The sequence below is a fragment of the Globicephala melas genome, chromosome 11, assembly GCF_963455315.2.
Source record: "Globicephala melas chromosome 11, mGloMel1.2, whole genome shotgun sequence".
NCBI lineage: Eukaryota > Metazoa > Chordata > Mammalia > Artiodactyla > Delphinidae > Globicephala > Globicephala melas.
This window is the reverse complement of record NC_083324.2, coordinates 27541206-27553917: the sequence shown is the minus strand read 5'-3', so window position 1 is coordinate 27553917 and position 12712 is coordinate 27541206. Positions and strand designations below refer to the sequence as shown.

The following is a 12712-nucleotide window of genomic DNA, read 5'->3' as shown; positions in this document are numbered from 1 at the left end:
TGTTTACCCTGGAACCCATTTTTCATGAAATGCAGTGCGGTAGGATGTCTCGGAGCACACACACCCCGGGAAATGCTGCTTTGTTTTCCATGGCTCTCCCACCACCAAATGCTTCCCGGGATGTAAATAAACACAAGACTTGTGATGTGGCACCCGCATGCCAAGGGTTTTGACTGTGTGTCTGCAGCATAGAACGACTTACCACTGTGCTTTTCTTTTCCCTCTTCCCCCAAACAGAGAAGGAGACCTTTCTGGATCCTTTCGTCCTCCGGGACCTCCTGCCTGCATCCCTGAGCAGCTATTACCGGTACACAGGTTCTTTGACTACCCCACCGTGTAGTGAAATTGTGGAGTGGATAGTCTTCCGGACGCCTGTCCCCATCTCTTATCATCAGGTAGCTATTTGGCCCCCAAAGGGCTTCTGTTTTTACTTGTTTTGAGTTGACTTAACTATCTAACATTGCTAGACTATATCAGGGTAAGGATTTTTTTTTTTCTTTTTTGGCATCCTTTGCTTCTCATTGATTCTTTTCATTTTTTCCAAGAAACATGTTTTTGCACCCAAGAATTGTAAAATATAAAACTTGGTTGCTGAGCCACAAATTAACTAGCTGAGGAGAACTGCAGGCATGAAATCAGGTATCTTGTAAGTATTCGATCTTGAGGAGATAGTAGCTACCCTCTGTGATGACTGTATGCCAGGAACTCTTTTCAGCTCTTTATATGTGTTAACTCACTTAATCTTCATGAACAACAGTCCCATGAGGTAGGTGCTATTTGTATCCCTGTGTTACAGAGGAGAGACAGCAGAAGTGTAGTGACTTGCGCAAGGTCACACAACCATGACCCAGCCATGGTGTCTGATCCCAAAGATCATGCTTGGAGCTGCTAAACCTCCCCTAAGTCCAGAAGAGAGAAATTTGTATGCCTGAAGAAATGAAAGAAAAAATACCATTGATTGAGCTCTTTCTGTGTGATAAGCATCTTACATCTCATTGACTTAGTTGCAAAACAACATCGCGAATTGGGTATGTTGCACAAAGACGGGACACATAAGAACATCGTGGCAGGGACAGATTGCGTAACATGCCCAAAGATTCATGGTCAATGAAGATTGAAGCCAGAAACCAAGCCCGGGTTTGTCTGATTCCAAACCCATGCTGCCAACCCCTACATAGAGCTGCTTCTCTCTGAGTGTGGCCTGGCAGATGTCATAGGGAGGTGGGTTTAGGCTGAGCACGTAACTGTGGGTAAGAATTTGGTGAAATGGGGATGAGGTCAGGGGCAATGTCAGAGGAAGAGGATCCACCAGGGGATGAAGGGCTTTGACATCACCTCACGAGGAATCATAGATGGAAGGGGAAATAGGATATGTCAGTCATCAAAAATGCAGCCTGCACGGAGGTAGAAGAAGAGTAGATTTCTGCTCCATAATTTCAGAAAACAGAGCCAAGAACAACGGGTAGGATTTGTAAGGAAGTGGATTTGAGCCATTGACCCAGACTGTCTAAAAAATGGAACATTCCTATCAGAGCCATCCGTGGAAATGCCTCCCCAGCATTGGACAGCTAGGGGTAAGGCTGATGTAGAGGGAAAGTGGAAGTTTTGAAGTTATGTGGTAAATGTCAGTAATATAACTGAAGAGGACACAGGCAACAAGATTATGAACCTGGCTGGCTTGGGGAATAGACCAAAGAGTTTCCTGACAAGGGCAGAGAATATAGAAAAGGGAGTGGGGGAAATAGGATTGGATGATGTCCTGGCCAGGGCTGTTCGGGGTGTCAGAGACAGAAACCCTCTTAAAGTAGCTTCAGTAGGGGGAATATGTGAAAGAAACCATAGTAGGGTCATCCTGAGATGAAGTCATCATGACCAGGATTGCAACTAGTAAGTGAGGCACAAACTTTACTTTCTGCCTCTTAGGCGCCGCTCTCACTTCTTGGAGTTTCTACCACGGCTTTGCGATTCTGTACTCTTGCAAACTTCTGGTTCCTTCCCTCTCCCAGTTTGAGTGTGGTTTTCTTTGGAGGGGATTGGAGCCCAATATGGTTACTCTAGTACCAGTTAACCTTTCAACTCAAGGGCCAGCTACCAACTGACGGTAGTCTGGGTCTGGAGTCAAGCGTTCAGGAAGATAGATCCGAATAGACATCAGCCAACAGCACACTGGCTGGCCTTGGGTCAGTTGTCCATTTTTTAATAAATCAGCAGAGGTGCTGGCCACGTCCTGACACATTGGTGTTGCCACTCTGGGGGCGGTAAGTGGAGCAGGTTGTCTAGAAGGAGCTCTGTGCAGGAGAGAGAGCCCACCAACAAAGGTAGGTAGTGTGGGACCAGGGGAAACTGATTCATTTGGCCTCCCTGCAGCTGGCAGACATTTTACCTTGAGCTTTGTTTCCTTTTAATTCCATTGGGATGAAAAAAGAAGGACTAGCAATATGGCTGCAGAACAGGATCTGCTGGCCTTAAGGAGGTAAAGAAATATGAAACAAGTTTGCTTCCTAATGGTGAAGCCAGCCTTGTTTTATTAAAATAAAAGAAAATTGCAGCCCAAATATTTATATCCTCAAGGTTCGGGGAGGGGGCGGGGGCAGGACTTTGAAAAGGGAACCTTTTTGTCGATTAAGATGAATGCTTTTCTCCTCAAAGCTATAAAGGCTTGAGATAATGAGGTTAAAAAATTCAAGTTTGGCTTTTTTTTTTTTTTTTTTTTTAGGAGGCCCTGTGAAGGGGAGGCATAGAGAGGTAATTGTTTAGTTGGGGCTGGGGGAGGGAAGAGAACCATTTAACACATACTGGGTTTTATTGCAGTTTAGTGGCCTAAACAAAAGGCAGATTTTTAGGCTTGGATATCTTGTCAAGTATTTGTCAGTTAGAGGCGTTTTGACATTTGGGAACTGGATATAGTCGAAAGTGCTTTGTTAACATCTTTTTATGCTTCTACTCTGCCACCCATACACTCAGAGAGAAATAATGGAAAGAGTTTTTCTCCACGACTTCCAAAGTATGACCTCTCTGTAGGTACTACTGTTTCTAGAAAATAGTGAAGAAATAAATTAACCATAGTGGCTCCCCAGTTTCTTTACTCTAAACCACCTTAGATAATGCTTTACTTGTATCAGGCACAGCTTCATGTATCCTTTTCTGTCTCCCAAAGGGACGGAAACAGCTCATTTTCATGTGGCCAAACCGGTTCCTTGCTGGTGAGCTGAGTGGAGGTCACAGCTGTGTCAGTCCTCAGACAGGAAGGCATCAGCCACCCAAGTATTATCGGTTCAGACCTTCCCACCCCGACCCTGCCAACATGCTCTCTGAAGTTAGCACAGAATGTTCATTGCAGAAGGGAAAACGGCCAATTCAGAGAAGCCAAGCAGACACAATTCCATGTCTGCTTCTGTGAGAAAGAAAACATTCCTAGTCCTTCGTCCTTCTTTTTCTCCAAAGGTTCTTCTCTTCTCTTACACAGTGTGGGTACCTGTCAGCAGTGAAAAGGAGAGCAGGTTCACCCTAAAATGCAGTGCTGAGCGCGAACTGTTGACCAGTGTGATGTGGATTTCTTTAAAGTCTTCCTGCGTAAATATGAGCAGCTCCGTATTTTCCCTCTTTTGTGGGCCTCCTTGGGCTTTCAAACCAGCCCCGCAGCTAGTGAGCGCTGACTCCGGCTTCTGTGATGATCGAGATCTGAATACGGTGTTGCTCATGGAATCACACCATGCCATTGGCTTGGTTGGTCAGCAGACAGCATGGCTTGTGTGGCTCCAATAAAACGTTGACCATAAATATCAGGCAAGAATCATGCCATGATTTTGTCAGCCAAACAAAATGGCGGCACCCCCGGTCCTGCTGTAGGAGGTCAAAGGAGCACAAGTAGCACATTGAGACAGTTGCCTGCCTTGCATTCATGATCAGTCAGGGATGATCTCTGTGTGTGTGTGTGTGTGTGTGTGTGTGTGTGTGTGGTGCATCTTCTTAAACCTGTCATCTATTGATGGGCATTTGGTTTGCTTCCAAGTCTTGGTTATTGTAAATAGTGCTACTCTGAACACTGGGGTACGTGTATCTTTTCAAATTACAGTTTTTGTCTTTTCCCAGGACTGGGATTGCTGGATCATATAGTAGCTCTATTTTTAGCTTTTTAAGGAACCTCCATACTCTTTTTCATAGCGGCTGCACCGATTTACATTCCCACCAACAGTGTAGAAGGGTTGCTTTTTCTCCACACCCTCTCCAGCATTTGTTATTTGTAGACTTTTTGATGATAGCCATTCTGACCAGTGTGAGGTGATACCTCATTGTGGTTTTAATTTTCATTTCTCTAATAATTAGCGATGTTGGGCATCTTTTCATGTGCCTGTTGGCTATCTGTATGTCTTCATTGGAGAAATGTCTATTTAGGTCTTCTGCCCATTTTTTTTTTTTTTTTTTTTTTTGCGGTACGCGGGCCTCTCACTGTTGTGGCCTCTCCCGTTGCGGAGCACAGGCTCCGGACGCGCAGGCTCAGCGGCCATGGCTCACGGGACCAGCCGCTCCGCGGCATGTGGGATCTTCCCCGACCGGGGCACGAACCCGTGTCCCAGGCATCGGCAGGCGGACTCTCAACCACTGCGCCACCAGGGAAGCCCCTGCCCATTTTTTGATTGGGTTGCTTGTTTTTTTGATATTGAGTTGTATGAGCTGTTTGTATATTTTGGAAATTAACCTGTTGTCAGGTGCATCGACTGCAGACATTTTCTACCATTCCGTAGGTTGTCTTTTTGTTTTGTTGATGGCTTCCTTTGCTGTGCAAAAACTTTTTAGTTTGATTTGGTTCCATTTGTTTATTTTTGCTTTTATTGCTTTTGCCTTGGGAAACTGATCTAAGAAAACATTGCTACAATTTATGTCTGAAAATGCTTTGCCTGTTTTACCTTCCAGGAGTTTTATGGTGTCATGTCTTATATTTAGGTCTTTAAACCATTTTGAGTTTGTTTTTGTGTATGGTGTGAGGGTGTGTTTTAACTTCATTGATTTACATGCAGCTGACCAGCTTTCCCAACACCACTTGCAAAAGAGACTGTCTTTTCCCCATTGTATATTTTTGCTGCCTTGGTTGTAGATTAATTGACCATAGGCGTGTGGGTTTATTTCTGGTCTCTCTGTTCTGTTCCATTGATCCATACATCTGTTTTTGTGCCACTACCACACTGTTGTGATTACTGTAGCTTTGTAGTATTGTCTGAGGTCTGGGAGGGTTATGCCTCCAGCTTTGCTCTTTTTCCTCAGGATTGCTTTGGCAATTCATGTTCTTGTGTAGTTCCATGTAAATTTTAGGATTATTTGTTCTAGTTCTATGAAAAATGTCATGGATAATTTGATAGGGATGACATTAAATCTGTAGATTGCTTGGGTAATATGGCCATTTTAACAACATTACTTCTTCCAGTCGAAGAGCATGGGATATCTTTTCATTTCTTTGGATCATCTTCACTTTCCTTTCTCAGTGTCTTATAGTTCTCAGCATATAGGTCTTTCACCTCCTTGGTTAGGTTTATTCCTAGGTATTTTATGTTATTTTGATGCAGGCTTTTTTTTTTTTTTTTTTTTTTTTTTTACGGTATGTGGGCCTCTCACCGTTGTGGCCTCTCCTGTTGCGGAGCACAGGTTCCAGACGCGCAGGCTCAATGGCCATGGCTCACGGGCCCAGCTGCTCCGTGGCATGTGGGATCTTCCCGGACCGGGGCACGAACCCGTGTCCCCTGCATTGGCAGGCGGACTCTCAACCACTGTGCCACCAAGGAAGCCCTTGATGCAGTTTTGAAAGAGATTCTTTTTTCTTTCTCTTTCTGGTATTTCATTGTTAGTGTAAAGAAATGCCACAGATTTCTGTATATTAATCTTGTATCCTAGTACTTTGCTGAATTCATGTATTCTAATATATTTTGTATGGGTATCTTTAAGGTGCATGACTTTTTTTTAACCATTGTTGTCTCTGTCGTAAAGAGTAGAGCAACTCTTTTGAATTAAGACCATGTTCCATATGGAGCCAAGTTGTTTCATTCTTGGCTACTTCTTCATGCAGATTACTCAACTACTCTGCTACTCTGTCTCAGTTTTCATCTGTAAAATGGAAATGATAACAATACCTACTTTATGGAGTCATTATAGAGATTAAATGACGGCATGTGTGTAGAATGCTTAGACTAGTGCCTGGCACCACAGGAAGTGTTCAAGAGATACCACAAACAAGGCCTGACCCATCACGTCTCAAATGTATGACAAAACTCATGTCCATGACCTTAGGTGTGACGTTACAGTCCGTAATGTTTACCCTGGAGTTTATTATTATTCATATAATGGACTCTGGTTTTGTTTAATTGCCATTCTGTATCCATCCTATCAAATATTGTGCACATCAGCCTTTTAACGGTTCGTAATTATATTACTTTTGATATTCTCTCATTGCCCCCTTCAGCCATGATGGTCCCCTCCCCACATCTTATGGACCAGAGCTCTTGCTACACACAAACGGCATGAGTAGATTTCAACTTTTCTTTGATTCAAACTGACAGATTAAAAACTAATTATTCTCTGTAATATTTTTACAATAAAAACTAAGTTGAAATGATTTATATACACTTCCAGCCAACACATTTGCAATTCAAGGTTAAAACTGTTCTTGAAACAGCACCAGTTAAAATGCAATTACAGCTCCCCAAGCAGGGATAAAAGAAAGAAATGTTTTACATATTCACTTCAAAAGTTAAAAAGCCAATTAAATATTATAGAAATAAAAACTTTCATTAATTTTCACTAAATGATAAAGACTTCATTAGTTATATTAAGGTAAAGATAAATCCAAGTGTGTTTATTACCTGCCCCTGGAAAAGAATAAGATGAAGAAAAGTGCTGATTTGGGGAGGTGGATTCCATTTTCTCCTCGCACCTGCCATCTTGTTCATGGTTCCCAGTTTTTCGTGTTTTGGGCCATAGGCTGTTTCTTTCCAGAGTGCGGAAAAATGCAAACAAGTTTATATCGCCAGTAGTGAAATGGCAGTAGTGGGTGTCCTGCATGCTAGGGACTTTGGAGGTCAGCTAAGAGGAATTGTTTTGGGACTTCTATCATCAGATTCAGTTCTTCTGCTACCGTGTTGCTCTCTCAGTGAATAATACTCAGGGCCTGTTACGCATGTGGCGTGAAGTGACTGAAAGCATGCAAAACAGAGTCACACGGACCCAGGCTTATCCGTCGATAAGAATAAGAATAATACCACCAGCGTTACCAGATTTCTATGAGGATTAAGTAAGAGAAAGCATATAATGTTCTTGGCACCTTGCCTCGTGCATAATCAATGCTCAGTAAATATTAGCTGGTAGTGTTAGTGCTATAATAATATTAACAATGTTACTTTAATGTTATTATTTTGAGCTGAGAACAAGTTAGAAACCAAAACAATGTTTATGAAGTGCTTGTACCTGGCCCATAATGGGTTTGATAAATAGACACTGGAAGGTGCAATATGCCTTATACAGATACATAGACACATTATGTATGTATACTGTACATTGTAAATATGCATATATATTATAAAGAAGAAAAGGAAGGCGAAGCCGCAGAGCTTCTTATAGTTGTAAGCTTAGCACGCATAGTTACCACATTCCTCATAAGATAATAACAATAACGACGGTAATGAAGGTAATACTTATCGGGCACCTTTGGTGCATCAGGAATTATTCCAAACACTTGATCTGTAGTAGCTCAGTCAATAGTAGTAACCAGGGCTTCCCTGGTGGCGCAGTGGTTGAGAGTCCGCCTGCCGATGCAGGGGACACGGGTTCATGCCCCGGTCCGGGAAGATCCCACATGCTGCGGAGCGGCTGGGCCCGTGAGCCATGGCCGCTGAGCGTGCGCCTCCGGAGCCTGTGCTCCACAACGGGAGAGGCCACAACAGTGAGAGGCCTGTGTACCGCAAAAAAAAAAAAAAAAAAATAGTAGTAACCAAAACCACGTGAGGTGGGTAATGATGTTAGCTCCATTATACATGTAAGAAAACCACAGAAACAGTAAATACTTTGAGGTCACACATTTAGCAATTAGAGTTAAAAAACAGCGTTTGTAACCCAGGTAGTGAGTGGAAGTGTTTTGTATTTGGAGAGTAAGGCACAGGTCAGAACATTAGGACTCCACAGTAAGAATGGGAGGCCGTTGAAAGGTATTAAACAGAGGTGTGTGCTGTGATCTCATGTACATTTTTGAAGGTTCACTGTGTGGATATTAACTAGATCTAGAAGAGTCAAAGAGATTACACACCAAAAGTGTGGCCCCGTCAGAGGCCAGAGAGACACAGCTTTGAAGTTTGTTCTATGACTCCAGCGTTACACGGGGCTGCCATGTGGCACCGCTGTCAGAGGCACCTTCCTATTGTCATCTGCTCTGTAAATGGCATCCCATGGAATCCAGCCAAGTGGAGGTCTGGGTGGTGGCCAGGTTCACCTTTGGCGAGTTTGGGTCTCGAGGCAAGGGTAAGGACCAAGGGACAACCTCTGGCCCAGATGATTGCTGATCACCTGCCAAAGTGAAAAGTATATAGGCTCCCCTTACCAATCCGGGGATCATGGAAGTTTCCACTCAATGGCCAAGCATGCCAGTTACCAACAGGAGAGGCCACTGGCAATTTTCATTCAATTCAGAGGAATGACAGAGTTTTAGTAAACGCTGCTGACCTACCAAAGGACGTTTGATGAGTCTACTAAGCTTGTCCTCCTTTTTCCTCTTTTATGAGACTGTCAACGGAAGCTATGATCCAGGGGACAGTGTAATATCGCCCAGGTCATCAGTTCACTCTCAGAACCATCACATACTTCCTTTGAAATCTTTGGGCAAGTTGAGTTAATGACAAGGATGTGAATGAGCTTTTCAGCCATAGTGTGTCATTAAGCTGTAAGAGCAATTTAAGCGAAAGCATTTTTGTGTTAAATTCAGAACCTACCTCTTTTTACATTTATATGACTAATTCTTTCCTGAGGATCAGAAATAAACTTTTTAGGAGAACTAAATGCTAGCTGTGAAAGAAGCAAGTATTTGAGAGAATAAACAAAACCTTCGAGTCACATTGCTGAGGGTCTCCCAGGCCATCCTTTCCTGGCATCTCAGAGATGAAAGTATTTCAGGACAGATGGCTAGTCTCTTCCAGAAAATTTCTGGTCTTAACTTGCTATGTGTGGCAGCCCAGTCCATTTTTCTAAAAAAATCACCCTGAAAGTTAAGGAATTCCTCCCTCTATTCAACTCATGTCTCTAAGGCTTTAATTTTAACCAGTTTCCTCTTATTTGGCCTTCTTTGGACACAGAGAAGAGCTGGTCAGCATCTTTCACATACAAGGGCCTTTAATCAAATTACTCCTTACTGGCCTTTTCTTCACACTAATAAACAATTCCACTTCCTTTAACCTTTCCACACAGGATTTACCCTCCATCCCTTTAATCATTTTGGTCGGTCTTTCCCTAGACTGTCTCCAGAGGGTCTTTATTAATCCCTTTCATGTAATTTTCAGAAGTTCTTTTCTCTGAGGAAGTATTGAAATCTTCTCTCATTTTTGGAGGCATTCAGTTCTGATTTTGGTAGTCCTATCCAGTGAGTACACCTTGCTAGGTTGAGTTGATTTTTCCTTTCAGCACCTCCAGTTAGTTTCATCTGAGTGGGTCACCTTTGGACAGAGTAAACAGCCCAGTTCTCTTAGTTTTTCTGCTTTTATTGCCTTTCTCCCTTCATTATAAATAAACAGGGAACATCAAAAGGAAGAATGGGAAGAAAGGCAAATTCTAAATAGCAACGATGTGAGTTGTTAGAAGAGAAGTTACATGAATTGTAGAAAATTAGAATAATAGGGAAATAACGGGCTACTTTTGCTTTCAGGCTGGTTGAGAGGCCACCCTGCTCCTGTTACCTTGATGAAAAAGCAGAAAAGTCTTCATGGTGTATTATCACTTTCCAAGTGCAGGAGAATTGGAGGGGAGGTGGAATGATAAGTGCATTCATATACTTAAGTGATTTTTCTTGGCTATGTAAATTCATTGCCTTCTCATGCAAAGAGAGGGCATGTCAGACTGGAAGCAGGTCATTCCCTGTGTCATTCTCTGAGGCTGTTTGAGAAACACAGGGGTTAGTTCCAGGCTTCAAGAACTCCAGGTCTTTATTCTCTTGTTATCTTATCGGTTGACGTTAGCCACCTCCTGATCCCAGAAGTTTAGGGCAGCCACTCCTCGCCTGCTTGGGAAGTGTTTTTCTAACACCATCCCACCTCGTAATTCTCTCCTGCAGAAAGCCTTCTGATTTGGCATTCAAGGAGCCAGATGGGCCAGAAAAAGTTCAGTTTCTCTCTTCTTTATTTCATTTTCTTCCCCCAGCTCAAGGAGTTGGTATTTTTGGTGGTTGGGCATTTTACGTTACACTCCATTTCTTTGGTGACAAGAATAACTTCGTGATCCATTGAGAACAAATCGCTGTCACTCGGCCCCTGCTCTCTTCTGCTCTCTCTTAATAGAATGACCCTTCCCCCCCCCACCCCCGAGTAAGCAGAATGTTGAAGGCTGCAAAGAATCCTTTTTGATAATAAAAATATGATCCTGGAGTGCTGATTTTTTTTTCTTTGCTTTTCCATAAAAGTTTGGACAGTAGTCTTATGGGAAATGTTTCCTGATAATAACAATGATGATAGCAGCTAATCTTTACTAAGGGCTTACTGGCTGCCACATAGATTTTAATCTTTTCAACAACCTTAAGATAGGCAGTACTAGTATTGTATCTGTTTTACAGATGAGGAAACTTGAGTTACAGAAAGCTTGAATACTTTGGCTCTAATGACCCATCTGGTAAATGTTGAACTTGGGCAGTTTAACCTGCACACCATCCATGGGTTTGGCAACTTTGTGACAGCAACTGCTGAACTGGATCCCTAGTGTGTAGGAAGATGCTTAGTAAGAATTAAATCGCAAATATTTACTGAGTTCTTACGCTTTAGGAACTGTTTTAAACACTGTACATGGATGGTCTCATTTAATGCTGACCCAAACCCTATCGGGTCGATGCTGCTGTAATTCTCACCGTTTTATTGAGGAAGAATTGAGGCTCAGAGAAGTTAAGCAACTTTCTCAGCGTCACAGAGTGCTTGAGCCATGGAGTCAGAATTCCCACGCAAGAAGTCTGGCTCTAGAAGCTGCCAGTTTCACTATAACTCTATGCTGCTTCCTGTAATACTGAAGATCTTGCTGGGGGCCGGAGGGGCGGTAAGACTGCTGCAGAAAGACTGGGCCTCTTGTCTGAGACACAAACTGCGAAAGTTCTATATACCCTCAAGTGAAGTGTTTTCCTGGTTAGTTGGCAGGACAGAAACCGCAGCCAGATAGGCCCATTGGCAGTGATTCCAGCAGGAAGCCTGTGTCCTGCTGGGTTTGTCCCACGCGGCTTTGTCGGGCACTTCCTGCCATCTTGTGTTCTTGTCACCCCTATTGGCTTTGGACCCCATAGCTTTCTAACCGATGTTCTTTTTTCTCCTTTTCTCTGGTTCTCTGTTCAGCTCGAGGCTTTTTATTCCATCTTCACCACGGAGCAGCAAGACCACGTCAAGTCAGTGGAGTATCTGAGAAATAACTTTCGGCCACAGCAGGGCCTGAACGACAGGGTGGTGTCCAAGTCTGCCGTCCGTGATGCCTGGAACCACGACATGACAGACTTCTTAGAAAACCCACTGGGGACAGAAGCCTCTAAAGGTACATTTGGATTAAGTGCCCTTGCCCAGAGGAAGATTCCTAATCATAAATTACTTTAAATGAAAAGGTGTTCAGAACCGGCCAAGAATTGGAACATGCCGTTAAAAGCACGTTTCTGTGCTCAAAGTGACTTGTCTGGATGATAAGTAGAAGCATTTGTGGGAATAACTTCAGTTAGATACTTTCAGAATCGCCCTTTTGACTAGTAACATATTAGTCCTTCTCTCTGTAATTTAACTTTGTAGCATCAACCCTAACTAGTTGATGTCTTAAAGCTTTTTGGTGTCTTACCTTTTAACTGTTTCCCTGTCGTGATCAGGTGTTTGTCTCTGAGCTCAAACATCAGGACCTCAGACTTGCTCCCAACACCCCAATCTGCAGCTTTCTTACTAACTTCCATACCAGCCAAGAAGTCTCCCTCCAGCTCTCCACCCCCACCAGACATCACATGGCCTCTTTTTTTTTTTTTTTTAATTTATTTTATTTTGGGCTGCATTGGGTCTTTGTTGCTGTGGCGAGCGGGGGCTACTCTTCGTTGCAGCACGCAGGCTTCTCATTGCGGTGGCTTCTCTTGTTGTGGCTCACAGGCTTCGGTAGTTGTGGCACGTGGGCTCAGTAGTTGTGGCTCACAGGCTCTAGGTGCACAGGCTTCAGTAGTTGTGGCGCACGGGCTTAGTTGCTCCGCGGCATGTGGGATCTTCCCAGACCAGGGATCGAATCCGTGTCCCCCGCATTGGCAGGCGGATTCTTAACCACTGTGCCACCAGGGAAGTCCCAGATGAGGAATTTATATCACGAGTGAGTATAATATCTGGTAGCTCAGAATTGCTGACGTTACGACAATTACAAAGTTCTTTCCTAATAAGTGGACTGAACATATGATACATCAGTTGTACAGAGAGGATGCATAGCCCTTCTTACCTAAGGAAGTTGGAGAGGATACTGGTTTTCATTGCATTAAGTTGTC

The 12712-nt window shown here is 43.3% G+C and overlaps 1 protein-coding gene across 5 annotated transcripts in view; it reads left to right on the top strand.

Moving 5' to 3' along the window:
* PTPRG (protein tyrosine phosphatase receptor type G) overlaps positions 1 to 12712 on the top strand; it is a 733896-nt gene that overhangs the window by 581478 nt on the left and 139706 nt on the right. For all 5 annotated transcript variants that reach the window (XM_030867610.2, XM_030867608.2, XM_060307591.1 and 2 more), the window contains exons 7-8: positions 238 to 395; positions 11553 to 11745. In XM_030867610.2, the coding sequence (XP_030723470.1) occupies positions 238 to 395; positions 11553 to 11745 (351 nt within the window). The remainder of the gene's footprint in view (positions 1 to 237; positions 396 to 11552; positions 11746 to 12712) is intronic.